Source organism: Garra rufa, chromosome 9 (assembly GCF_049309525.1).
Source record: "Garra rufa chromosome 9, GarRuf1.0, whole genome shotgun sequence".
NCBI classification, from domain to species: domain Eukaryota; kingdom Metazoa; phylum Chordata; class Actinopteri; order Cypriniformes; family Cyprinidae; genus Garra; species Garra rufa.
In genome coordinates, this window is record NC_133369.1 from 46,416,343 (window position 1) to 46,443,924 (window position 27,582).

Genomic DNA, 27,582 nt, shown 5'->3' on the forward strand with positions numbered 1-27,582 from the left:
AAGCCTTACTTTATTTTTATATGAAGAGATTTATTTATTTATTTGGGATCTGTTTCAAAGTCAATTTTTTGTTATTTGCCATGAAAGATATTCCAATTTCACAAAGAAATGTCTAACATTTTAACTGAGAAATAACAAAAAGACTCTTTCTCATTTATAATTTTCGCAAATCTCATTTTGCTAAAAAAAACCTATGAGAAATCATATTGTGAAACCAGTATCATTAATCCGATTGCATCGTTAGTTGAGTGAATCATTACATCCCTACAATTTATTAGTCAAAAAGATAAACTTTTTTTTTTAATTCTATCAAGATCTTTTTACAATATTCCAGTACAGCATGTTCTTAAGAGATTTTCTTGACAACCAAATGCTCAGTTACAGCACAGTATTCATTATGAATCCACACTAACATGCCTTCAGTTTATTATCACACAGTGTATCAGTGTTGTTTTCGTCAACGATGACGATGACGAAATCATTTCGTTGACGCCACTTTTTTTCATGACGATAACGAGACGATGACGAGATAAACATGGCTCGTTGATGACTAAAACATGACGAGACGTGTGTGAGTTTTCGTTGACGAGACGAGAATAGACGAAAATGTTAGTGGGTGGTCCGTCCGACGTTTAAAATGCATGACATTTCTGCTTATTGTGCATGCCAATTAAAACCTAAAAGTATCTGACGCTATGGCAAGCCGTTTTAGCATTAAATACTCTTTGCTATACTAGTATGGCAAGCCGTTTTAGCATTCTATCCTTGTTTGTCTTTTATGTTCTAAAACATTCCTTCATTATTGTAATTATTGGTGAAAATAGTCGATCCGGAAGCTCACATTGTGTTGAACTATAGATCTACTATTTTCAGTGACACTACCCAACAGCAAAATACTTACTGACCTACATTAATTTGTTAAAAGACTACTTTTTTCCCTTTTTTTTGACTAAAACTAGACTAAAACCTTTTTGACTTTTCGTCGACTAAAATTGGACTAAAACTATCACATATAGAAGTGACTAAAATTTGACTAAAACTAAGAAGCATTTTAGTCCAAAAGACTAAGACTAAGACTAAATCTAAGATGGTTGTCAAAAACAACACTGCAGTGTATACTGCTGGCTAGAGTGCTCTCCATCTTAATTATACTTCCTCTATTTAAAAAATATATATTCCACCCACACAATAACTGGTTAAAGGTCCTGTAAGTCTAAATCAGTTTAACCGCTCAAGATCTCACAGAGGAGGCCTGTCTGTGCTGAAGATTTCGAGGCCCTTGAGTCATTTCCAAAGATGGCATTCACAAGATGACCGTACATGAACGCCACCACAGTGTGCTAATATCAGTGGAGGCGTCGCTTAAAAAATCACGTTGGAAGCAAAGTGTTATTGGTCCTAATTGAGATTAGAATGTGAATGTTGGCTGTGCAACTGCAATAAAGCTTATCAGAAAATACTTATTTAGAACTTTCCCATCATTCTCTGTGGCAGAGCTAAATAGATAAATTACATAATGCATCAATTACATGCCTAATGCACTTCCTTTGAGCTTCATTTTGATGCATTTGCATTATAAAGCTTCTTGTCTTCGGGAAAAATTATTTTCTTACTTAGTATTATTGTCTTGTTTTAGTGCAAACACATTTGGTTGATAAGGAAAATGGCAGTGTTTATAAATGCAAAAAGAGAGTAAGGATGCCCATATTTTTAAACTAAAAGGCAGCATTAGCTCAGTTTTAAGAGGTTGAAGCTGACAGGTTTTTGCTCAGCTTCACTTCCATTGTGAGCTGATTGAATGGAGGCCCGTATCCCGTGTAATTCACCGGTGTTTCCCGCAGGGCTTAGTCCCGGATGAATCGATCTCGTTCCTCCTGGTTCAGATTGACTCCATGTGGAAGTGGCACCTCTCAACCCACAAATGTTTTTTGTCCAGTACTGCTGTTATATTGTGTAGAAGCTATTATTATACAACCTATAACTTGCAGGCTTGTTCATTCAATGATCCTTAAAAGCTCAGTGCCTGGCAACCCTTTTCACAGGCAAACACCACTTATAATTTCTTGAGGGGGAAATTCAGACTGAAAAATGTTAGTAATTTTTACAGAAAAAGACAAAGCCTTTTAATTGGTTACCTGGTGGTAATCATACGGTCAAAATTTGTAATTATATTTTTGAATTATATGTTCATGTATCATGTCTTTCTTTCTTCAGTGGTAAAGAAATTATGTTTTTTGAGGAAAACATTTCAGGATTTCTCTCCATATAGTGGACTTTTATGGTGCCCCTGAGTTTGAACTTTCACAATGCCGTTTAAAAGCAGCTTTAAAGGGCTCTAAATGATCCCAGCCGAGGAAGAAGGGTCTTATCTAGCGAAACGATTGGTTATTTTCTAAAAACATTATTTATATACTTTTTAATCTCTACACAGAGTACACACAGAACTGGACAAGACAAGCATTTGAGGTGAAAAAGTATATAAATTATAATTTAGTTTAGAAAATAACCAATCGTTTCGCTAGATAAGACCCTTCTTTCCTCGGCTGGGATCATTTAGAGCCGTTTAAAGCTGCATTTTAAACTGCATTTTGGAAGTTCAAACTCAGGGCACCATAAAAGTCCACTATATGGAGAGAAATCCTGAAATGAACATGCTAGAAACATGCTAGCAATGTGTTAAAACAAGTTAACAGCATGTTAAAACATTGTAAACATGCTAGCAATGTGCAAAAACATACTAGTAGCATGTTCAAATGTTATTAGCATGCTACCTAGAATGCTATGTGCAAAAATATGTTAGCAGTATGCTAAAACGTCATGAAAATTGTAGGAACATGCTAGCGATGTGTTAAAAAATGCTAACAGGATGTTAAAAAACATTATGAACATGCTAGAAACCTGCTAGCAATGGCTGAAACATGCTAGCAGTATGCTAAAACATCATGAACATGATAGAAACATGCTAGTAATGTGCTAAAACATGCTAACAGAATGCTAAAATGTTATGAACATGCTAAAACCATGGAAATAATAGAAACATGCTAGCAAAGTGTTAAAACATGCTAGCAGCATATGCTAAAACATTATGAAGATGTTCGAAACATGCTAGCAATGGCTGAAACATGTTAACAGCATGTTAAAACATTGTAAACATGCTAGCAATGTGCAAAAACATGCTAGTAGCATGCTCAAATGTTATTAGCATGCTACCTAGAATGCTATGTGCAAAAATATGTTAGCAGTATGCTAAAACGTCATGAAAATTGTAGGAACATGATAGCGATTTGTTAAAACATGCTAACAGGATGTTAAAAAACATTATGAACATGCTAGAAACCTGCTAGAAATGGCTGAAACATGCTAGCAGTGTGCTAAAACATCATGAACATGATAGAAACATGCTGGTAATGTGCTAAAACATGCTAGCAGAATGCTAAAATGTTATGAACATGCTAGAAACAATGTAACAATGTGCTAAAACATGCTAGCGGCATGTTAAATGCTATGAACATGCTAGCAATCTGTTAAAACATTGTAAACATGCTAGCTATGTGCAAAAAATGCTAGCAGCATGTTCAAATGTTATTAGCATGTTAGAAACATGCTAGCTATGTACAAAACATGCTAGTAGCTTGTTTAAATGTTATTAGCATGCTAGAAACATGCTAGCTATGTGCAAAAACATGCTAGCAGCATGTTCAAATGTTATTAGCATGTTACAAACATGCTAGCTATGTGCAAAAACATGCTAGCAGCATGTTCAAATGTTATTAGCATGCTACCCATGTGCAGAAATATGTTAGAAGTATGCTAAAACGTCATGAAAATTGTAGGAACATGCTAGCGATGTGTTAAAACATGCTAACAGGATGTTAAAAAAACATTATGAACATGCTAGAAACCTGCTAGAAATGGCTGAAACATGCTAGCAGTGTGCTAAAACATCATGAACATGATAGAAATATGTTAGCAGCATGTTAAAATGTCATGAACATGATAGAAACATGCTGGTAGTGTGCTAAAACATGCTAGCAACAATGTAACAATGTGCTAAAACATGCTAGCGGCATGCTAAATGCTATGAACATGCTAGAAACCTGCTAGAAATGGCTGAAACATGCTAGCAGTGTGCTAAAACATCATGAACATGATAGAAACATGCTGGTAATGTGCTAAAACATGCTAGCAGAATGCTCAAATGTTATGAACATGCTAGAAACAATGTAACAATGTGCTAAAACATGCTAGCGGCATGCTAAATGCTATGAACATGCTAGAAACCTGCTAGAAATGGCTGAAACATGCTAGCAGTGTGCTAAAACATCATGAACATGATAGAAACATGCTGGTAATGTGCTAAAACATGCTAGCAGAATGCTCAAATGTTATGAACATGCTAGAAACAATGTAACAATGTGCTAAAACATGCTAGCGGCATGTTAAATGCTATGAACATGCTAGAAACATGCTAGCAATGTGTTAAAACATTGTAAACATGCTAGCAATGTGCAAGAACATGCTAGTAGCATGTTCAAATGTTATTAGCATGCTAGAAACATGCTAGCTATGTGCAAAAATGCTAGCAGCATGTTCAAATGTTATTAGCATGTTAGAAACATGCTAGCTATGTGCAAAAACATGCTAGTAGCATGTTCAAATGTTATTAGCATGCTAGAAACATGCTAGCTATGTGCAAAAACATGCTAACAGCATGTTCAAATGTTATTAGCATGTTACAAACATGCTAGCTATGTGCAAAAACATGCTAGCAGCATGTTCAAATGTTATTAGCATGCTACCCATGTGCAGAAATATGTTAGAAGTATGCTAAAACTTCATGAAAATTGTAGGAACGTGCTAGCGATGTGTTAAAACATGCTAACAGGATGTTAAAAAAACATTATGAACATGCTAGAAACCTGCTAGAAATGGCTGAAACATGCTAGCAGTGTGCTAAAACATCATGAACATGATAGAAATATGTTAGCAGCATGTTAAAGTGTCATGAACATGATAGAAACATGCTGGTAGTGTGTTAAAACATGCTAGCAACAATGTAACAATGTGCTAAAACATGCTAGCGGCATGCTAAATGCTATGAACATGCTAGAAACATGCTAGCAATGTGTCAAAACATGTTAACAGCATGTTAAAACATTGTAAACATGCTAGCAATGTGCAAAAACATGCTAGTAGCATGTTCAAATGTTATTAGCATGTTAGAAACACTTGGTCTGATGGGGTTTCTTAGTGATCTTATGAGGTTTAATTGGATCTGAAGAGGTTTGTTGGGGGCTGAACAGGTTCGAAATTATATTTGTGGGTCTTCTAATGAGATAAAATCGAGTTAGACGTGGTTTGACTGAGATTAATTAATACACTTACTTATTTGTTTATTTATTGTATCTGACTTTGTTTTTGTCTGACAGTAGAACCTCAAACCGAAATCTTTTAACTTCAAGCATTTAGAACTATTTAAAACTTTTAGGCCAGGCTTTGTCATGCATCACACTTAATCTAATTAAGTTTAACAACTAACTTTCTTTAAGAAATGCATCTTTAGGAACGTGCTAACAGTAGCATCTCCGTTGTGTTTGTGTTTAGTTGCTACCTATTTAGAGTTCCAGATCAGTTCAGTTTTGTGGGATGATGCTTTAGATCAGTTCAAAGCTGCTCACTGAAACATGTGTATGTTGATTCACTCTCGGTGGCTGTCGGATGTGTTGAAATGATGTTCCTGCGATTCACAGACACTCTCATGTGTTTGTGTGTGTGTGTTTATTTGTGCATATCTGAATAACTATCCTGTCCGTTTAAAACGTGTCAAAAATGACATTTGATCAAACCAGAGGCATGTTTCTTACACCTTGAACAAATAATTATATCTGTAAAAAAATACAGTAAAATATTGTGAAATATTATTACAATTTAAAATAACAGTTGGTAACACTTTATAATAACTACACACTATGAACCATTAGTTAAGCTTTAGTAAATATTTAATTAATAATTCATAAAGCATTATTCCTATACATTAATAGACGTAAGTACAGCTATAAATGCTGTTTATTCTTGGTTTATAAGCATCTGTATAATATGCTTAATAATTGTATTTTCATACTTTAGTAAGGATCATTTCTAAATTAAGCATTACATTATTTACAAACCGGTTAGATAGTAGTTGTAAGTGGTTCATGAGATCATTTAGAAAGTGTTAGCAAATGATTCATAGACCATACAAGCGTTTGAAATGAGATTTAAAGGCTCACTTATCTTCTAAACAGAAAAAGGAAAACACAACACAGAGGGAAACAGACCACAGAAATATTTATTTCAAGATGCAAAAAAAAAAAAAAGAAACAGTACAACTGTACATATAAATGAATATAAAACAATTTGATATAATATGAAAAATAAACCTCTGCAAAAATGAAACGGTACGTGTTTCGCTTTTTCTGTTTAGAAGATAAGTGAGCCTTTAAATCTCATTTGTAAACCCTTTACAAGGCATAACTAGGCCTCACTTTAGATGAGCTCACTAAAAACATTAACTGACAGCTAGTAAATGTTTTATAGCTGCCTGAATTAATTATGAGTTACAGTAGGAATATGTGTTAATAGAGCGTTTATCAACACGCTGACTAACTGTTGTTAGATGTCTGATTAATAAGATGAATAAATGTGCATTCAAATGGTTTATGCAGGGGCGCCGCTCGCAATTTTTGGCCCTATGACAAAATATGAAGTTGGGCCCCCCCACCACACTAAAGCAGATCTCTGGGGGCCCCTAAAGTGCGTGGGCCCTTAGAATTGTCCTAACTTACCCCCCTTAGCGGCGCCCCTGGGTTTATGAATCATTTACTAACACTTTCTAAATCAGCGGTTCCCATTAATTTAAATATTATCCTATAATTGTTTAATTTCATTATTAATAAGCTAAATGAAAACAAAAGCACAGCCTCTCTCGTGTTCTGTGATCGATTGCTTCAGACTCGGCGCAGCAAGCCTCATCGCACTGTTAAATACAGACTGAATGGCGGCTCAAAACTTCCAAATGCTGTCCGCAAACGACTGTTACATCTCTCGGCTGCATGCACAAAGCAAACCATTGCGCTAATATAAAGGTAAAGACAATTCGTGTAATAACGAACTTGCGCGTGCCTAAGGTATAACAGTCGTGTTTATCAGAGTCGTGCATTAGACACGCATAAGTCCGCTATTGATTCACGAAATATGCACGCTCTCTGGGCTCTAATGGTATTTTTGCGTGAAATTTCAAAACATTTGCCTAGTTGTCCAAATTATTGTCCTGTGAGTGTTTTATAATGGATGCTCACCCATAGAAGAGGAGTGAGGCTCGGTGTTAATGAGCATCAGGCAGTTTTAAAAAGTTAGAATTGAGCAGAGGTTTTCTATAAAGATTATAAGGTATATTTAAAGTTTGTTTGAATTTTGAGTTTTTTTTTCTAACATGCAGTAGAAGAATAATAAGTCAAAACAAATGTTTTGGTTAATAAAAAAGGTTTAAAAATAAATACTGCAGAAGTACAGCATAAGAGGACATGTCAGGCATAGGGGGCCCTTGCAAAATTGACCGGAGAAGGAGAAGGAGTTCAATGTTGTCACACCCAGGGTTGAAAATGAATTCGAAAATGGTCCAGGCTCAAAATGTCTGACACAGAAAAGAATCTAATGGGATACATTTTTGGTCAAACTGTTCAGAAAATATAAACAAAAATGGCAAATTTTTATGTCTTTTGAACAGTAGGTGGCACTGCTCCGAAACTACTCATGTGTCCTCTGGTCATGCTTGAATCCACTTACGCATTGTGAAGATATAGGCTCATGTCCTTTTTTTGCACAGATTTCATCAAATATATTAACACGCTTTATGAAAACAGTTTGGTATATCACAAAGCTTTTAAAAACTTTTGCCAGCATTGTCTAAAAATAATGAGCCAATTTTGGTAAATATCGGACAACCGACTAGGACGAGTTTGAAAAATACAGATATTTTGCAAAATTCAAAATTGCAACATGAGCCAAGGAGTCAGAGGAAAAATAATTTTGCTTCTAGACATCATGGTTCAAAAGTTATTAGTAGAAATATGAGTGCAAATTTGGCCCCGGAGTAAAAAAGGTTGGGAACCCCTGCTCTAAATGAGCTCATGAACCACTTACAACTACTAACTATCGGTTTGTAAATAATGTAATGCTTAATTTAGAAATGATTAACTGATCCTTAATAAAGTATGAAAATAAAATTCTAAAGCATATTATACAGGTGCTTATAAACCAAGAATAAAGCATTTATAGCTGTATTTATAAACTGCTTACTAATGTCTATTAATGCTTTATAAATGATGAATTGACTATTTACTAATGCTTAACTAAGGATTCATAGTGTGTAGTTATTATAAAGTGTTACCTAACAGTTTTCGATGTGAATGTTTGTTCAAATGTAATTTAATCTTGTGATCAAAGCTGAATTTTCAGCTTCATTACTCCAGTCTTCAGTGTCACATGATCTTTACAAAATCGAAATAATATGCCAACAAACATTTCAATTTTTTTTATCAGTGTTAAAAACAGTTGCGCCGCTTCATATTTAAGTTTTGAAGAACACCATTTATTTGAAAAATAAAAAATGTCTTTTATAGTGACATTATGCAAAAAATGTAATGCATCCTTGTGGAACAAAAGTATTTATTTGTTTACAAAAAAACTAAATCTTAGTGACCTCAACAGTGTACACTGAAGGAGGGACATTCATAGATTGTTATAGAACAGAAAAAAAAATAATTCATTGAATTTACTAATTTTTTTTGCAATCAATTTATTTGAGCTACATTTAAATAAACACATTTAGTTAACTAACTTTCAACATTTTTTTTAAATGCAGCTCAAATAAATTGATTGCAACCACTTACCTTAAAAAATGTAGTAAATTCAATTAATCATTTTTTCCAGTGTACTAGGCTAATAAACAGCCACCCAGAACAAAATAGTTTGTCTCCTAACAGATCACCAAACACCTGTTACCTTGCATGACGTTTTCCACTGTTTCCTAGATTTGTACGTTGCCATGGAGACTCTATATGGTTTTAGAAATGTTCTCTATAGCCTTGTTGAACCATGTTTTATTTGAAAACATGGACAGGTTTGAATAGAGAGATGTAGCCTTTGGTTAGGCTCTTCTGCTGTTCTTGGCTCTTTGCGCGTTTTGTTTGCCTCTTACACCTCGCAGTGTGTCCAAGTCAGATCTAAGCGTGTTTGCAGACTGAATGCTGGCAGGCCTGTTTGGCTGATAAAATCCTCTCCTGCATTACAGGCTGTGAGAAACAAAATCACAAATTACATGGACATCTTTGGTGAACATTTTTTGGGTCACTATAACTGCGGTTTTAGCGTTGGTTTCAAAATGGCTTATGATTTTTTATTTTTATTTTTTATTTTTTGGAATATTAGAATAAGTGTTTTTCAGGTTTCTTCCCACTAGCCAACTTATAACAATGTGATTTTGGAAATGTTGTCACACCCAGGGTTGAAAATGAATGGGGGCTTGTTCGAAATTGGTCCAGGCTCAAAATGTCTGACACAGAAAAGAATCTAATGGGATCACTCTTACAATTTTTGTTCAAACTGTTCAGAAAATATAAACAAAAATGGCAAATTTTTATGTCTTTTGAACAGTAGGTGGCACTGCTCCGAAACTACTCATGTGTCCTCTGGTCATGCTTGAATCCACTTATGCATTGTGAAGATATAGGCTCATGTCCTTTTTTTGCACAGATTTCATCAAATATATTAACACGCTTTATGAAAACAGTTTGGTATATCACAAAGCTTTTAAAAACTTTTGCCAGCATTGTCTAAAAATAATGAGCCAATTTTGGTAAATATCGGACAACCAACTAGGACGAGTTTGAAAAATGCAGATATTTTGCAAAATTCAAAATTGCAACATGAGCCAAGGAGTCAGAGGAAAAATAATTTTGCTTCTAGACATCATGGTTCAAAAGTTATTAGTAGAAATATGAGTGCAAATTTGGCCTCTTGGTGGTGCTAAAAAATTTGAGTTAGAGACTACAAATTTGCTGCGGTTATTGATGAGACTGTTCTCTATCCATGTGCCAAATTTCATATCTTTTTCACAAGCGATTCTATAAGATTCATAAGATTCATAACAATATGTTAAAGCATTTGAAAGATACAGCGTTTTAGTACAAATTTCGAAATGGTCCACGTACAAAATGTCTGACATAGGAAAATGTGGTATTGTTTGATTCGGTATGCTACTCTTTGTGATTTTCAGGAAATTGTGAAAAATTTTTTATGTCTTTTGACTAGTTGCTGGCGCTGTGCCAAAAGTACTCATGTACCCTCAGGTCATGCTTAGAACATGCACCAGGTTTGGTCTGAATCCACAAAAATGGTGCGAAGATGTAGCCTCACGTCCATTTTTGCACAAATTTCGTTTTTTAAAACTTTTTACCAGCATTGTCTAAAAAATAATCTAAGCCAATTTTGGTAAAAAAAAAAAAAAGAAAAAAAAAATCAGATAAACCATCAAGGAGGAGTTCGAAAAAGTAGATTTTTCAGAAAATGTAAAATTGCAAAAAATCTTGACACATAGAAATACATTTTTTGGTATACATTCATCTCTGCATGAACCAAGGAATTGGAGGAAAAAAGAAGTTTGCTTCTAGACCTCACAGTTCAGAAGTTTGTTGATATTCAATAAGCCGATATTTTATAACTCATTTGGCTGATAGCTGATACCGATACAGACATACCTTGGCTGATGGGGTGCAGTAAACTCGTTAATAGTTTTAACTAGGGCTGTGCAATTAATCGCAATCGCAAAAAAATCGCGATTTAAGCACATGCGATTTCTAAACCGCACAAGGCTGCGATTTTATCTATCCCCCCAACGCCCCCCCCCCCCCCCCTTGAACGTCAAGTTCATTTTATTTTCGATATAGCACCAGATCACAATAGAAGTCATTTAAGGTTATCTTTCAGATAGAACAGGTCTATACTTAGTTCTTTTATTAAACATACTAAATTGCCTTATGTTATTTATCTTATTTTCACTAAGGCATGTCATTTCTGTCTCCTCATGGTCGCGTGATTACAATGTCTCCTCCAAGAAAACACAGACTGGATCGCGGACTCCATTCATAAAAAACGAATTTACTATAGCGCGGAATGCCACGTAATTCGTCGATTTTTGGATTAATAAATCAAAAGTTGGTATGTCACTTAACTCAAATCGCGATATGGACTAGTGTCTGTGAAAACTGAAATGCAAAAAGACCGTTTTAATATGAATCCTGCATGTTCCGTTTGCTTCTATGAATGGTGGAGACGCGTTTTATTTCTTTACTACATACAGACTGAAGCACTTGACGCTCCCGCTAATTTTTGGCATTTGCATCTCACATGAACAGATAAACTCAATCGCCAAATCGCTGCTGTGAGTTTCACTTTTACCGTTTCATTTGAGAAAACTAGCATCATATGCACACAGAAACTTCACTGCAACCTGTCAAAATAAAAGTACGGTTTAACATGAAACAGAACAATATTAGTCCTGTATTACTTTTGTACAGTACAATGTAGGTGTTTATATATTCCTATTTAAATAATTTTCATAAAACAATATATATAATAAAAAAAAATATATCAACAAGATTTACCACTTTATTATTATTTAAACGTTTTAAACTGAATATAATTTTTCTTCCACGCATTGATTTTAACAGTAAATGTCTGTTTGTTTGACAAAAATTAAAAGGGTTTATTTTTCATTTGATTAAAAATAAATAAATGTTTATGCTTTTTCATTATCAGAAAAATTAAAACACATAAGAATTTCTAAAAATAAAAAAAAAAGCAAAAGATTTTAGAACCCTCAAAATGTTAAAATAGAGAGTTTTGGACTTATTTTTCCACTGAAATGAATGTATTCGTAATTGCACAAAGTAGGCTAAAGTACCGGGGGAAAAAAGTAAAATGGCTTATTTATTTTATGTTGTCTGTATGTTGACAATTTTTACAGTTTTGTTTATTAAACTTAATACTATGTTATTTCATGGTGAAATGTTTTGTTATGCACTTCTTGTGCACTGAATACATTTAGAATGTATGTATGTAGCTTGTTTGAAAAAGCAAAAAAAAAAAAAAAGAAAAATCGCAAATAAAATCGCAATCGCAATATTCTTTCAAAAAATCGCAATATGATTATTTTGTCCATATTGCACAGCCCTAGTTTTAACACATTATTTTTCTGTAATTAATCTAACCAAATTAAAATGTTAAATCAACAGTCCTAAAATAAGCAAATGCTATGTCAGATGCTTTTTGTTGCCAAAATTTGGTTTGTTACAACCTGTAGTATTCTGATTTATTGAAGTAGTTTGTTAAATCTAAGTATTTGATTTTAAATATACCATAAATGCATTTATAATATTTGTTAAATGAGGTAATTATAATAATTGCCACTTACTCCTGGAAATCACTTCCAGCGGGCAAATATTACTCTTTAATGGAAAAGTATAGTTCTCCCTAGACATCAAACTGGAACAAAGTGTTTGAGCTGAAAGAACGACACTCATGACCTTTTCACGTTTCAAAAATTGCTCTCATCGTCGTGTTCAGAACTCATTTTGTTGAGCGCTCTGATTTGAATACAGTGATTGGAGCACTTTCAAATGAGACGGCCACATCTCTACCCCCTTCCGTCTCTTCGTGCAAGTGTGAAATTTCCTTCCTGTGAGCGCGTCCGAGTTGCTAATGAGTGGAGTGCTGAGGAAACGGACAACATTTGGGGCCCTTCAATTATTTTCTATTTGTTTTGCGCGCAGGGAACGAAGCCTCTTGTGAGTGAGACCGCTAATGGCTAGTGACAGAGAGGAGCGAGATGTCAAAATCCAACCGTTAGCTTTTCATATCCCATCCTTTCAGTTCTCGGCAGCCCAGCTGAGCCTTTTGGCCTGAACCTTCGTTATTATGCATAGCTTCCTCTTTTCCATCGTCCGCCTCATCCTTTCTCCCTCACCCCAAGAGTTTCTTTTCTTAGCCTGAATATGCGTGTGTGTGTGTGTGTGTGTGTGTGTGTGTGTGTGTTTTGAGCTTATGGGAAGTTCATAAGGTTTGCTTTAAGCCTCATTCTTCACTCATAATGTCAAGTAAAATTGACCGCTTTCTGCTAAAACAGTTGGAGAGATCAAGAAAGTATATAATACTTGGAGAAAGTTGTCCATTAGCATTCCCATTCATCTCAATGGTGGTTTCTCGGCTGGTACAAAACTCTGCATAAGTATGCAACCTACATACAGATTTGCTGAGTTTTTTTTAATGCTGAATGATGTAGTTGTAGTCTTCCAGCAATAAATATCCTACTCTCTATTCCTTAACTCTTTCCTGAATTGAAAGGAAGTCAATGAGTCATTGAATTATTCACTCAACCAATTTATTAAAAACATTAATTAATTCAGTAATGCCACAGCTGAGACTATTCCTGCTTTGGCTTTGTTTGGAAGTATTTTAGTTGGTAAACCATAAATATACTTTCATTTACAAAAATTTGGGTTGACATTAAATACTTTTATTCAATCAGGATGCATTCAATTGATTACAAGTGACAGTAAAGACATAAATATACAAAAGATTTCAATTTCAAATAAATTTGGTTCTTTTGAAAATGAAAGAGTCCTTAAAAAGGATGTAGGATGGTTTTGAAATTAATAATAAGTTAAATGTTTCTTGAGCAGCAAATTAGCATATTCAAATGATTTCTGAAGGATCATGTGACACTGAAGACTGGAGTAATGATGCTGAAAATTCAGGTTTGATCACAGGATAAATTACAATTTACAATATATTCACACAGAAAATAGTTATTTTAAATTGTAATAATATTTCACAATTTAGCAGTTTTTACTGTATCAAATAAATGAAGCCTTGGAAAAAATTGTACAAACGCAAAATTTTATGGTAGTGTATATTTAGTTAGTTTTATCTATCTATCTATCTATCTATCTCTGTCTGTCTGTCTGTCTGTCTGTCTGTCTTTAATGAATTACTTAATTACTTAATTCATTCATTAATTTTTGTGGTTATAACAGAATTCTGTCTTTCAGCTTCTTCTAGATGCTTTAAATCTATTTGCATATAATTTTATACGTTCTTTGTTTTTCATTTATTTATTTGGTAGTTAATTAATACAGAATTCTGCCTTCCAGCCTTTTCTGGATGCTTTAAATAAATATATTTGCATATCACTTTGTTCATTTATTTGCTTGTTTCTTTCTTTGTTTTTCATTTATTTATTTGGTAGTTAATTAATACAGATTTCTGTCTTGTAGCCTCTTCTGGATGCTTTGGCAGATCTCCCTGAATGGTACGGAGTCAAAAGCATGCAGGCCAACTGGATTGGCAACTGCTCCGGCTGCTTTTTCAACCACATATTGAAGGTACCGAATGCTTCATTTATGAAAAACATTACAGCTTTTGTGCAGCCAGAGAGGATTTGGCTTTTATCAGCTCCACAGCTCTTTCAGAGCTGTATTTACTGCTAACCGCTCTTACGCAGCGCTTTCTATGAAATGATGAATTTCCATGCTGGAGTATGAGCGGGTACATTTCATCAGGTCGGATTCGAAGCTTGGCTGCAGGCTGTGTGTACTGTGTGTACAGCTTTGTTTCTTCAAGTCTGTTGTGTTGTCTGTTGTGGGAGGATATTTGTGCTTATTAAAACCATTATTTGATTTCCAGCACAGAGAGTGTCTGTTTGCCAGAATCAGTATATCTATTGCATCTCTATTTCTATGTTTGTCAGGTGGATGGACGTGACTCAGGGGAGGTGTTGTCTGCATACACCTGTTCTCCTGAGGCCGTGTTCGGAGCAGCCTATATCTCAGTCCTGCCATCCCACCGGCTGTTGCACGGCTCCAGTGCCCTCAAAACAGCTCTGCTCAGAGCCCTGAGACCAGGCAGAGGTGAGAAACACACACACACACACACACACACACACACACACACACACACACACACACACACACACATCTGAAGACACAGATATTAGATTATTAAGAAGCAATTCTCTCAAGAACATCATCTATGGAGAATAAAGCAGTTCATTTTGGTTTAAAAGTGAAACATATTCCATTAGCACTTTTAAAGCTTTATTAGTGATGCAACAAAATATTTTTTTCTGAAACCAAAATGACAGTTTTCCAAACCAAAACCGCAAATAGTTTAATAATCAATGAAGTAATCATACGAATTTAAGCATCAACACTCAGATGTACAAACATTTAAATAGCATTTTTTATGTCAATTTTTTTGTTGTTGATAGAATTATGTTTCTATTTTCATAAATGGTGGCTGTAATAAATAATTGTTTTTATGACATATCTATTCAAACATACCTTAAATAATGAAGCAAAACTATATTGAATATGCAACACAGTGCATACTCTACCAGTGAAAAGTTTGGAATTATTGAGATTTTTTTAACCCTTTATTTTTGGGTTTAAGCACGCCTCAGATTCGTTCATCACCCTGGGGTGAAATTTTCGGGTATTTTGCATTTTTTGAAAAACCTACTTTTGTCCTAGTCCTAGGTTTTTCGCCCAATCAGAACCAACCCAGTGTAGGAAGATTTTCTGGAGAGTGAATATAAATAATTATCAAAAAAACCTTGAACTTTCAACCCGCCGTTGCAAAGGGATGCCTAAATGTTCGAAAGGGGCAGGGTTGCCTTTACTAAAATGACTATAACTGTTGAACGGAATGAGATATCGCATTTTGCAAGGACGTAAACAATTGTACATTGTGCATTTTTTTCGCACATATGCACAATATTTAGATCATATGATAGACCTCCTATTTTTAAACGACCTTTCCTCTAGAGTCACTGCTGCCAATCAAACAGTTTGTTAAATGATTGAGAAAATTTTTGCAAACTAGCCCTTGGTTTTTCGTTCAATCTGGAAAAAAACACTGCAGTGCAATTCTCTGGACTCTCTAGGTCAATAATGAAAAAATGTTGAAATTTAACTTTTGGGAAGCTATAACAGGGTTGTTTAGAAAAGGGACCCGTCCAAATATACCCAAAAGCCTATAAAGCCTGAACAAAAACTCAAAACTTCACAAATCCCTGAGCGCATGCGACAGGTGACTCTAAACAAGCATGCATATTTTAGGGAGATCGGACCACAGCTGGTGCTATAACTGTCATAAAATGTTAAAAACATAATATTTCTATGGCAAATTACCTGTATGTGCTCAAAATGTTTTTTTAAATAATTGATTTAGGTGGTTACAAACTTGCTTAAATATATGTTATGTCTTTTTTCATATGTACTTAAATGCCTTAAAGCGCTTGAACCCTGGTAAATTTTTTTTTAGATTATTTTTTAATCACTTTAATCTCTTATTCCTACCAAGACTGCATTTATTAGAATGATTTCTGAAGGATCATGTGACACTGAAGACTGGAGTAATGATTCTAGAAATTCGGCTTTGTTTCTGAGGAATAAATTAGACTTTAAAATATAAACACTATATTACTGCTTTTATGCATAATTATGTAATGTCATTTATTAATGTGATGGTGATCTACAAATGCATTTTTGTAACTGTTTTTGTGGTGTGTAGGTGTGTTTTTAACTCTTGAGGCTGGTTGGTTGCTAGTTGTTGATCTAGAGGTCTCACAATAAACCCTGAAGTAACTGTGAATCCCTAAGGCTTTGGAAGAAGACACATTTCTGTTAATGTGTTCTCAGATTTAGCCTCTGGTTGATTGATCTTTTACTTCTTGCATGCACAGACAGCCTGACTGAGGTCACGGCCCTCAACGTGTTCACCGGCCGTGAGGTTCCAGTGGTGATCTCCGGCAAGAATGAGTTTGACGGACATCTGGACACTGTAATAGGTGGGAGGATGTGTGTGTGTGGGTATGTGTGAAGGAGAGATTGCATTCTGTAAATCTTTAGTTTGTTAATGCAGTACATCCAGAATGCATTTGGATTTTATTCAGCAGAGACAGCAGTGTCATTACATTTTGTGTGTGTGAATTCCTGGAGGAGAATCTGCAGTGTATGCGTCAGGGATGTGTATGGAGTTCACCGCTCTAGTTATTTTCCAGTGTTTTTACGCATATACTATAGACACCTCATTAAACAATTTTCCAGCATCAAGAATTTCTGCAAAAGCTCTTCAGCCTCTTTGCATTTATACCTCTGTGCATTTATCAGTTTATGTACAGTTGCCCCAAAAAAGTATTTAGACACTTATAGCATACTTTCAAGTCGATTATGCTCATTAAAATGTCATGCAATGAAAACACTTAACATTAAAAAATTTCAAATTGTGAAATAGTGAAAATATCAGAAAACTTAGTAACACTTTAAGAAGCAACTCTCAGTATTAAAGGTGAAGTTCACTTCCAGAACAAAAATGTACAGATAATGTACTCATCCAAGATGTTGCCTTTCTTTCTTCAGTCGTAAAAAAATAATTTTTCAAAGGAAAAAATGCAGTTCAAAATGCTGCTTCAAACGATCCCAAATGCAGTTGTAAACGACCCCAGCCGAGGAAGACGGGTCTTATCTAGTGAAACTAGACTGGACTTTTTTAATTACAATTGATATACTTTTTAACTTTTATACTTTTTTTCCAGTTCAAGACAGTTAGGGTATGTCAAAAAACTTCCATCTTATTTTTTCCCTTAACTTCAAAATCTTCCTATATCTCTGTTTTACCTTTTTTGTTAAGGGTGTTTGATTTTTTTTTTTTTGCATGTTCACTTTGCAAACACTGGGTCAGCGATGTAGGATGATTTTGAAATAATTTTCGTTTCGTTTTTGACTAAATGGTTCTTGATGGTTTCACACCTAATTCTTCATAATTCCTTAATTTAAACTTTTTTTTTGCATGTGTCTTTTCTTCTCCACCTGTTTTTTTCTGACCTTGCTGACCCAATGAGCTTTTCACTGCCCAATGGTCATGCCTTAACAATGCAAATTCTATTTTTGTATTAGTATTGCATTCTTCACCGGGGGCATTTAATAATTTTTAACTTTTAGTCTGAGTTAAATCTCTTTTGGCTCATTGTATCTGTGAAATAAAACACACCTTACAAACATGCATACCTGAATAAGACGTTTTTCACTTCCAGCCTTCATGGACAATTATATATAACTTTTTAAATGATTAAATACTAAATCAATAGTAGTTATAAAGATTGATGTGGTTTGGAATTGGTAAAATGTGCTTGGAAAAAAAAATGGCCAGAATATCAACTTGCACACACTGTACATTACATTTCTTTGAAACGTTTTCATTGTTCATTCTTTATAACAGGCATTCCAGATAGCAGTGAGGAGGATGCAGAGTTGGCTCAGTCTCTGGGTTTGAGCTGGAACTCTGTTCTAAAGACAGAAGACGATGGAACACAGACTCTACTAAACTCAGATGAGGTACTCATCATTATGCTTAAACATGTGAGCAGGGGTTAACCAGTTACATTTAACAGTTAAACATCCTGATCATCTCATCTTCTGTAGTTCACAGGTCAAAACCGAGAGGAAGCTTTTAACTCTGTTACCCAGAAAGCCCGGGAGAGGAATGCTGGTGGATACCTCACTAGTACCAAGTTACGTGATTGGCTAATCTCGAGGCAGCGCTACTGGGGTACACCCATTCCCATAGTGCACTGCGGCAAGTGCGGGCCTGTGCCAGTTCCAGTGGAGGAGCTGCCGGTCCTCTTACCTAAAGTAACGTCCCTCACAGGGAAAGGGGCGTCACCCTTAAAGACGGCACAGGATTGGCTGAGATGCCAGTGTCCAAGGTAAGTTCAATAGTTTGAGAAAAAAGTTCTCTAATGACAGCCATAGTATGCATTATATCCATATTTAATAAGGTTATAAGGGAATATAATTGTAATTAGATATTATAGAAGGACATAAGGTCATATGGCAGTTGTTTGGTTTTAGTTTTTTTGATTTTCTTTGTTTTTGGGTAACACTTTACAACAAGGTCCCATTTTTTAAATGTCAGTTAATATCAGTTATACTTCTAAAGCAATTATTAATCTTAGTTAATGTTAGTTTAAATATGTAACAATAAATTATTAAAATCAATAGCTGTATCTGTTAATATGATTAATTGGAGCTAACATGAACAAACAATGAACAAAGACGGTAACAAAGGTGAATAAATGCTGTAACAGATGCATTTGTTTGTTAATGCATTAAAGTGTTGCCGTTTTTTTTTTTTTTGCTTTGTTTTGTTTTGCTTTATTGATTGATTTGCTTTTGGTTTTTATTTTTTGTTCTTTTTTTGCTTTTCTTAGTTTTGTTTTGTTTACTATGACAGCTTTTTAGTGCCACATTCAAAAATAAATTACTAAATAAAAATCTAAAATTACGCGATTAAAGTAATAATAATATTATTTTTAGAATAAAATTTAAATGTTTCGAGAATAAAGTTGAAATTACAAGAATTAAAGTTACGTTATTTAAGAATTAAATCAATTAAAGTTATAGCGTAACATTTTGAGCGTATGGCTTGCACGTGCAAATGGCCCGGATTAAGAGCATATTAGAATATATTTTGAATATATGTTGGATTATTTGCGAAAATCATACCATGTGTTATACTCGCAGAAACAGTGTGTTTGGAAATAATATTTCACATTGAATTCATTAGTCCTCTTTGTAGTATGCCAGGCACCCAATAATAGCAATACGCTTTTGGTACTTTTAATAGAAAACAAATTCTCAGCTTTCAAAATCTCTCAGTTGTATAGCAAAACACAAACAATGTGTCTTGCAACAATGTGTTTTTCGTGCTCTTTAATGGCAAATTCTTGTCATTTTGATTTTATTCTTAAAATACGTTGTCTTTATTCTCAAAACATTTTTAATTTATTCTAATCGTTTTGACTTTATTGTAAAAAATATATAGATTTTTTTCTTGAAATATTTTATTTACTTTATTCTCAAAACACGTAGACTTTATTCTCGTAGTTTTGACTGTATTCTCTAAAAAAAGTGACTTTATTGCCATAATTTCAACTTTGTCAAAATATTTTGACTTTATTCTCGAAAATATCGCGACTTTAATCTCATAATCTTTTTTTATTGCATTTTTAATGCGGCACTAAAACGTTGTCGTAGTTTACTGTACTTTCTTGTTTTTGTTTTTAGTTTAACGTTTTGTTTTGCCTTTTATTTTTTGCTTTGCCTCTGTTTATTTTTCTTGTTTTGTTGAATTGTGTTGCTTTGACTTTGCTTTTTGTTTTGCTTTGCTTTTTGTTTATACTTAGTTTAGTTTTTTGATTTGTTTGTTTTTTCTTTTGCATTGTTTGCTTTTTGCCTTTTTTTGCCTTGCTGTGTTTAGTTTTTTGTTTAGAATTGATAGAGACAGCAAGGACAGTACATAGATAGTTTAGTTTGAACCTGCATCTCCCGTATGAGCAAAAAGGAGCTGTCTGGAGCATGTGCACTGATCTCTAGGCTTTTTCTCAGAGGAAATTTCTTCTCAGATTTAGAGGTCAGTTTGGTTTCTTTGACGTGAGTCGGGAGTATAAATTGAACTTTGAGAAAATCAAAAGTGTTTGATAAGAGTTTCATCTGCTGGCATTGTAATATAAGTGGAATCATTTTCTTCCATTATCTGAGTCTTTGTACTCCCACTCTGTCATGTGAAATAATGGCAGACTCGACCAGAACTCATTGTCTCAGATCTCATCAAAAACAGAGCCAAGTTCAGACCCAGCCAGACTAAAGTGGCTTGTTTCTGGGAGCTCTTGTCCCCTGGAGACTACAGGGATCATTACCACTGAGTCATGAGGTGGTGAAGATGTGCGCACAGATAGCACCTCCTCACTGTGAAGGGTATTAATAAACCCTCTCTGACCATGAAGCGTACTAATGCTGGCAGAGCCGCTGAAAGCTGATGACATTTTTACCAAAACCCTCTGTCAGATAGACACATGAATGGAGAGACAAATGCATCTTAGCGGCCTGTAAAATACCCACTCTGCATACATAGACACAGAAATGTGGATTAGTAGAGGTTGAACATTATTGGTTTTCAGTGGCCAATGTCAATATCTTGAAAGCATCTTGGCAGATGGCTGATTTGATGGCGACATTTATTATGTTCAGTGGCAGTTCTTCTAGAATTTTCAAAAGAGGCCAAAATGTGCATTTAGGGACCAACTTATTTAAATTGAATATAAGAGCTCATACTAATCACTTCCTTTTTAAACAAGACAAGATAAACAGTTTTAAGTAAACAAAAAGTTGTAATAAGCCCATTTCCACAAGTCTACAATAAATAAAATGACTATGTTGGGTATGTATTGATATGCATTTTTAGATTTACAGTTTCTCTCTTCTGAGAATATACAAAATTAGGGATGCACAATACAGTTGCAATCAAAATTATTCAACCCCCTTGAGCTGCAAGACATTTTGCTGCAGAGAACTCAGTTTTATGGAAACAATTCAACAAGTCTGTACACTTTTGGAAAAAGTTTGTTAATACACATTTGAGTAATTCTGAGAATGCAAGTTGAAGCCAAACCCAAGCCCCCAACCCAAAATTTAGAGCCAAAATTCATTAAACATTTATTGTCATACTGGAATTAGTCACATGTTTATAGCAGTGCATCCTTAATCACATTGCAAATATTTTGTCCAATCAGATGCTTTCTAAATGAGAATGTTGTCTTTCTTGAAATTATAATTATCTGTATATAGGTTTGTCTTAAAATGAACATGGATTTTCGTGAGTTTCATGACAGAAATGTTATTGTTTCATATTGAATCTAATAGCTAGTGTACTACGTCTTCATTTTTATTCATTTAAAATTGTATTTCATTTATTAACCACGGCTGTTACTGTGACGGTGCAAACAGAGAGGAGGAAGCAATTGCAGTGTAACAGATATTTATTGAAAGACAAACAAGGTGAACAAACTCCAACGTGGTGAGATCTCTCGGCTGGGTGACACAGGGGCTTGATGGCTGGTGTTGACGTGGCGTGATGATCCCGTGAAGGTGAGTAATCCAGAGACGAACACTGACAAAATACACATCCACGGAGACGAAACACGACCAAGACAATCCCAACACGAACCACATCCAGAATGAACTATCGACAGAGGAGATGAAAACGAGGTGAGTATAAATAGCCGGGGATAATGTGATGCACCTGTGGAGGACTGATTGGCAGCCGCGCTGATGAGCATGACGTAACAACACAGACAACACATGATCACGAGACAAAGAAAACACGACAGATGCATGTACCGTGACAGTACCCCCTCTCCTAAGAATGTCTCCTGACGTTCCCAGACTCCTGTACCTGTTGATTAAATTCATCAATAAGGGAGTGATCCAGGATGTCTCTGGCAGGCACCCAACTTCTCTCCTCCGGACCGTAACCTTCCCAGTCCACCAAGTACTGAAATCCGCGTCCCCTCCGCCTAGAGTACAGAATGCGGTTGACCGAATAAGTGGGTTCCCTGTCTACGAGCCGCGGCGGTGGGGGAACCGGAGCAGGCGGATTAATTCGTGCAAAAAAAACGGGCTTAATTTTGGAAACATGGAACACGGGATGAATTCTCCTGTACACTGGAGGGAGTTTGAGGCGGACTGCCACCGGACTAATGATCTTGGTGACAGAAAATGGGCCAATAAATTTGGGAGCAAGTTTATTCGAGACGGAACGCAGAGGAATGTTCTTAGTAGAAAGCCACACTTTGGAACCGACGACGTATACGGGAGGCTTAGACCGGTGGCGATCGGCTTTAGCCTTGGTGCACGCTCTCACCTGGAGCAGAGTCTCACGGGTTCTAGTCCAAGTGCGATGGCACCTCTGGACAAAGGCGTGGGCAGAGGGGACCGCGACTTCGGATTCCAGACTGGGAAAAACTGGTGGCTGGTACCCTATACTACATTCAAATGGGGATAGGCCCGTGGATGATACTGGTAAAGAATTGTGGGCGTACTCCACCATTGAGAGTTGTTGGCTCCAGGAGGAGGGGTTTCTAGTGACCATACATCGCAACGTTCTTTCCAAATCTTGGTTGGCTCTCTCAGTTTGACCATTGCTTTGAGGATGGAACCCCGAAGAGAGACTAACAGTTGCCCCCAGTAATCTACAAAACTCTTTCCAAAATTTGGACACAAATTGGGGTCCCCTGTCAGAGACCACGTCTGTTGGGAGGCCATGTAACCGGAAGACGTGGTCCACGACAGTTACCGCTGTCTCCTTGGCTGAGGGTAATTTGGGCAAGGGAATAAAGTGGGCCGCCTTCGAGAACCGGTCCACCACGGTCAAAACTACCGTGTTGCCCTGAGAGGGCGGGAGGGCGGTGACAAAATCTAGCGCGATGTGGGACCAGGGTCTCGAAGGGACCGGCAGCGGTTGAAGGAGACCATCTGGAGGTCTGTTAGATGTCTTACCAATGGCACAAACTGAGCAAGCCAAAACAAAACTGCGAACGTCACGAGCCATGAGAGGCCACCAAAACCGTTGTTTAACCAAACGTATGGTACGATTGACTCCTGGGTGGCACGCTACATTAGAGCAATGACCCCACTGAATAACCTCGGACCGTAATTCCTCTGGCACAAATAAGCGGTTCGGTGGACAAGCGGCCGGGGGCGTTACCCCTTCTAAGGCTGTCTTAACCTTCATTTCGACCTCCCATGTGAGAGTTGAGACGATAAACGTCTCAGAAAAAATACTCTCGGGAGTGGACGGGCGATCGGCGTGGTCAAAAATACGCAACAAAGAATCGGGTTTGACATTTTTGGAACCCGGGCGGTACGAGAGAGTAAAATCAAAACGTCCGAAAAAAAGTGCCCACCGAGCCTGCCTAGAGTTCAATCTTTTAGCAGTTTTTATATATTCAAGGTTTTTGTGATCGGTCCATACAATAAAAGGTACCCCCGACCCCTCTAGCCAATGACGCCATTCCTCTAATGCGAACTTGACTGCCAACAACTCTCGATTACCAATATCATAATTTGACTCAGCAGGTGACAGACGATGTGAAAAAAACGCGCAGGGATGCATCTTGTCGTCTGTGGCCGAACGCTGTGAAAGAACCGCACCTACCCCCACCTCTGACGCATCAACCTCCACCACGAACTGACGTGAAGGATCAGGGGTCACGAGGATGGGAGCCGAAACGAAGCGGCTCTTCAGTTTGGCGAACGCAGCCTCAGCTGGGTCAGACTACCTGAACGTCGCTCTGGGGGAGGTTAAGGCGGTCAGAGGCGCGGCTAGTTGGCTGTAATTGCGGACGAAACGTCGGTAAAAATTGGCGAACCCCAGAAACCTCTGCAGGGCCTTACGGGAATCTGTAGTTGGCCAATCAACCACAGCCTGAACCTTCGCTGGATCCACACGAACTCCCTCAGCCGACAAGATGTACCCTAGAAAAGGAACAGACTGTGCATGAAAAACAAATTTTTCCGGTTGCCGGACACCGTGAGAGTGACGGGTTCCGAGATGGTGGTGATGGTGGGAAGAGTCTGACCATTGAGAGCGTGGACGGCGATGGAACTACTGAGGGGAAGAAGGGGAACATGATGTTGATGTGCAAAAGAAAAATCCATAAAATTACCTTCCGCCCCCGAATCCAGTAGTGCAGTGCAGTGGATGTCGTGATGATGCCATCTAAGCCTAACCGGAAGGAGGGTGGAGGTAGATCTGGACGAGGATTTGGTAGCAGAGATCCCACCCGACAGTAGCCTCACATTTACTGCCGGGCTGGCCCTTTTATCGGGCAGCTGGCTGCGAAGTGCCCCGCTGCCCCACAGTACAGACAAAGCCCCCGGGACCTCCGCCTCTCCCTCTCCTCCCGACTAAGCCGAGCCCGACCCACCTGCATGGGCTCGTGATCGTCGACTGGGCTGACCGCGTCTCTGCCGCTGGCTCGAGATGGGAGTCCCTCCCCAGGGGGAAGCCGAGCGGGTAACCACCGCCGCTCGGCTCGGGAGAGTCGAGAGTCGAGCGTCCACCCGCAGTGCCAGGTCGATAAGGGCGTTGAGGTCTGCGGGCAAATCCAGGACGTAGATCTCCTGTTGGACGCGGTCAGCCAGCCCATGCAGGAACATGTCCCACTGCGCCTCCTCGTTCCATCGACACTCCGCCGCCAGGGTGTGAAACTCGATCGAATAGTCAGAAACGGACCTCTCCCCCTGCTTGAGGTCCGTCAGTCTCCGCGCAGCCTCTCTTCCGGTGGCTGCGCGGTCGAACACCCTTTTCATCTCGGCGGAGAGTGCCGAGAACGAGGCACAACACGGGTCCTGGTTTTCCCACACCGCCGTGCCCCAAAGGGCTGCCTTCCCCGTTAACAGGGTGAGCACGAACGCCACCTTGCTTTCCTCACTAGGAAACGTGCGGGGCTGTAACGAGAAATGCATCGAACATCTAGTGAGGAAAGCCCGGCAGAAGTTCGGCTCACCGCTGTACAGCTCCGGTGGGGGAAGGCGGGGCTCCGGCTGATGGAAAGCCCCAGATGGTCCAGCAAGGGGAACCGGAGTGGCTGGCATGGGCGGCGTGGGCGGCGCAGTGGGAAGTTGCATCTGCTGCATTCACTGGGTCAGCTCGGACACCTGTGTCACAAGAGCTCGAACGGCCGGTCCCGTGTCCGCGGAGCTCTTCTCCTGGGCTTCCAGCCGAGAGACACAAGACAGTAAACATTCCTCAGCGGTGAGACGGGTGGATCCTGCTGCTTCCATTTGTGGTCGATAGTTCTGTGACGGTGCAAACAGAGAGGAGGAAGCAATTGCAGTGTAACAGATATTTATTGAAAGACAAACAAGGTGAACAAACTCCAACGTGGTGAGATCTCTCGGCTGGGTGACACAGGGGCTTGATGGCTGGCGTTGACGTGGCGTGATGATCCCGTGAAGGTGAGTAATCCAGAGACGAACACTGACGAAATACACATCCACGGAGACGAAACACGACCAAGACAATCCCAACACGAACCACATCCAGAATGAACTATCGACAGAGGAGATGAAAACGAGGTGAGTATAAATAGCCGGGGATAATGTGATGCACCTGTGGAGGACTGATTGGCAGCCGCGCTGATGAGCATGACGTAACAACACAGACAACACATGATCACGAGACAAAGAAAACACGACAGATGCATGGACCGTGACAGTTACGAGCTGTCGGGAGTGCTGTTAACTAATTAAAAAAACTAATGGTCTCACAAATGGTGCAGTTAAACTATGAATGCAGAGCAGAAACTGTTTATTTATCGAGACAAGTACAGAGCAGAATCCAAGGCTTTAAGTGTCTGGACCGTTATGAAGTATGGACCGAGCTCCTGTATGTTTTGTTCTGCTTTATGGCTTTGGTTTCCTTCAGAAATATGAAGTGATTGAAATGATGTGTTAATGAGTCTCAGGTCTGATGAAATACTGCAACAGCTGGAGAAATGAGGGCAGGTGCTTTGGTGTGTTGCATCAGAACTACTGTAGTAGTGGACTTAAATCTGGAAGCCCTTAATAAAGTTTCAGCAGTTTTTTTGAGATTTAAAGAACTCAGTTTAGTTAACTCTTTGCTAATCAAGTAACTTGCTAATCATGTTAGAAACATGCTAACTACATACTAGTAACTTGTTAATCATGCTAGTAACTTGCTAATCATGTTAGAAACATGCTAACTACATACTAGTAACTTGTTAATCATGCTAGTAACATGCTAATCATGCTAGAAACATGTTAACTACATACTAGTAACTTGTTAATTAGGGCTGGGTAAAAAATATCGATTCTCCGATTTTAATCGATCTTCAGTTTAACCCAACGATATCGATTCGGGAAATCCCCGAATCGATTCTTAATGCACGTGCTTCACGTAAGAGGATAGATATGAATATTCACCTCTCGTCCTGAAGGTGTCACTAGTGTTCCTGCTGAGAGAGTTTCTCAACTGCTGGTGATCTAATCACAGCGCAAAGAAGCTATCAGAACATGTTGATCAGCTGCTTTTTTTGCAGAAAAATCTGGTGATCAAAAATGATAAGGCTGTAGTTAAGAACTGTTAGTTTTATGGACAGTTAGAATGTTTTGTATATGCAGACAAGGGCTTTATAATGGGCCTGTTTTGAACGTTTTGATTTTATAAAAATGTTTTATTTCTTAAACATGTTTGAAGTTCTTAATAGATTTCACTGTTGCACATTTACAGTCTTTTTATTTTTTTACAGTAATGTGCATTTTGCAGTTTGTTTACATGGTGTACAATGGATGCACATATTTATGACTTCTTGTTACAGTGTTCATTTAAAATAAAAGTTGTTTAAAATAAACAACTGTGTACACCCTATTATTAATGTAGATGTGTATTTCAGTAATAAACTTTAGTAGGAGAGTTTCAGTTACCAGAATTTATACCAAAATATGGATCCCATGTCTGCAAAACTAACATTTTAAATGAAATATTGATAGCTAATCGATATCGAATCGAAATCGGAATCGAATCGAATCGAAACCATAAAAATAAGAATCGAATCGAATCGCC

At 37.5% G+C, this 27,582-nt stretch overlaps 1 protein-coding gene across 1 annotated transcript in view; it reads left to right on the plus strand.

Annotated features, from left to right (window-relative positions):
* The window catches only part of lars2 (leucyl-tRNA synthetase 2, mitochondrial), a 133,582-nt gene that overhangs the window by 36,856 nt on the left and 69,144 nt on the right, over nucleotides 1-27,582 (plus strand). The window contains exons 8-12 of the mRNA XM_073846627.1: nucleotides 14,373-14,480; nucleotides 14,846-15,005; nucleotides 16,841-16,945; nucleotides 18,376-18,491; nucleotides 18,579-18,862. Coding sequence (XP_073702728.1) covers nucleotides 14,373-14,480; nucleotides 14,846-15,005; nucleotides 16,841-16,945; nucleotides 18,376-18,491; nucleotides 18,579-18,862 — 773 coding nt within the window. The remainder of the gene's footprint in view (nucleotides 1-14,372; nucleotides 14,481-14,845; nucleotides 15,006-16,840; nucleotides 16,946-18,375; nucleotides 18,492-18,578; nucleotides 18,863-27,582) is intronic.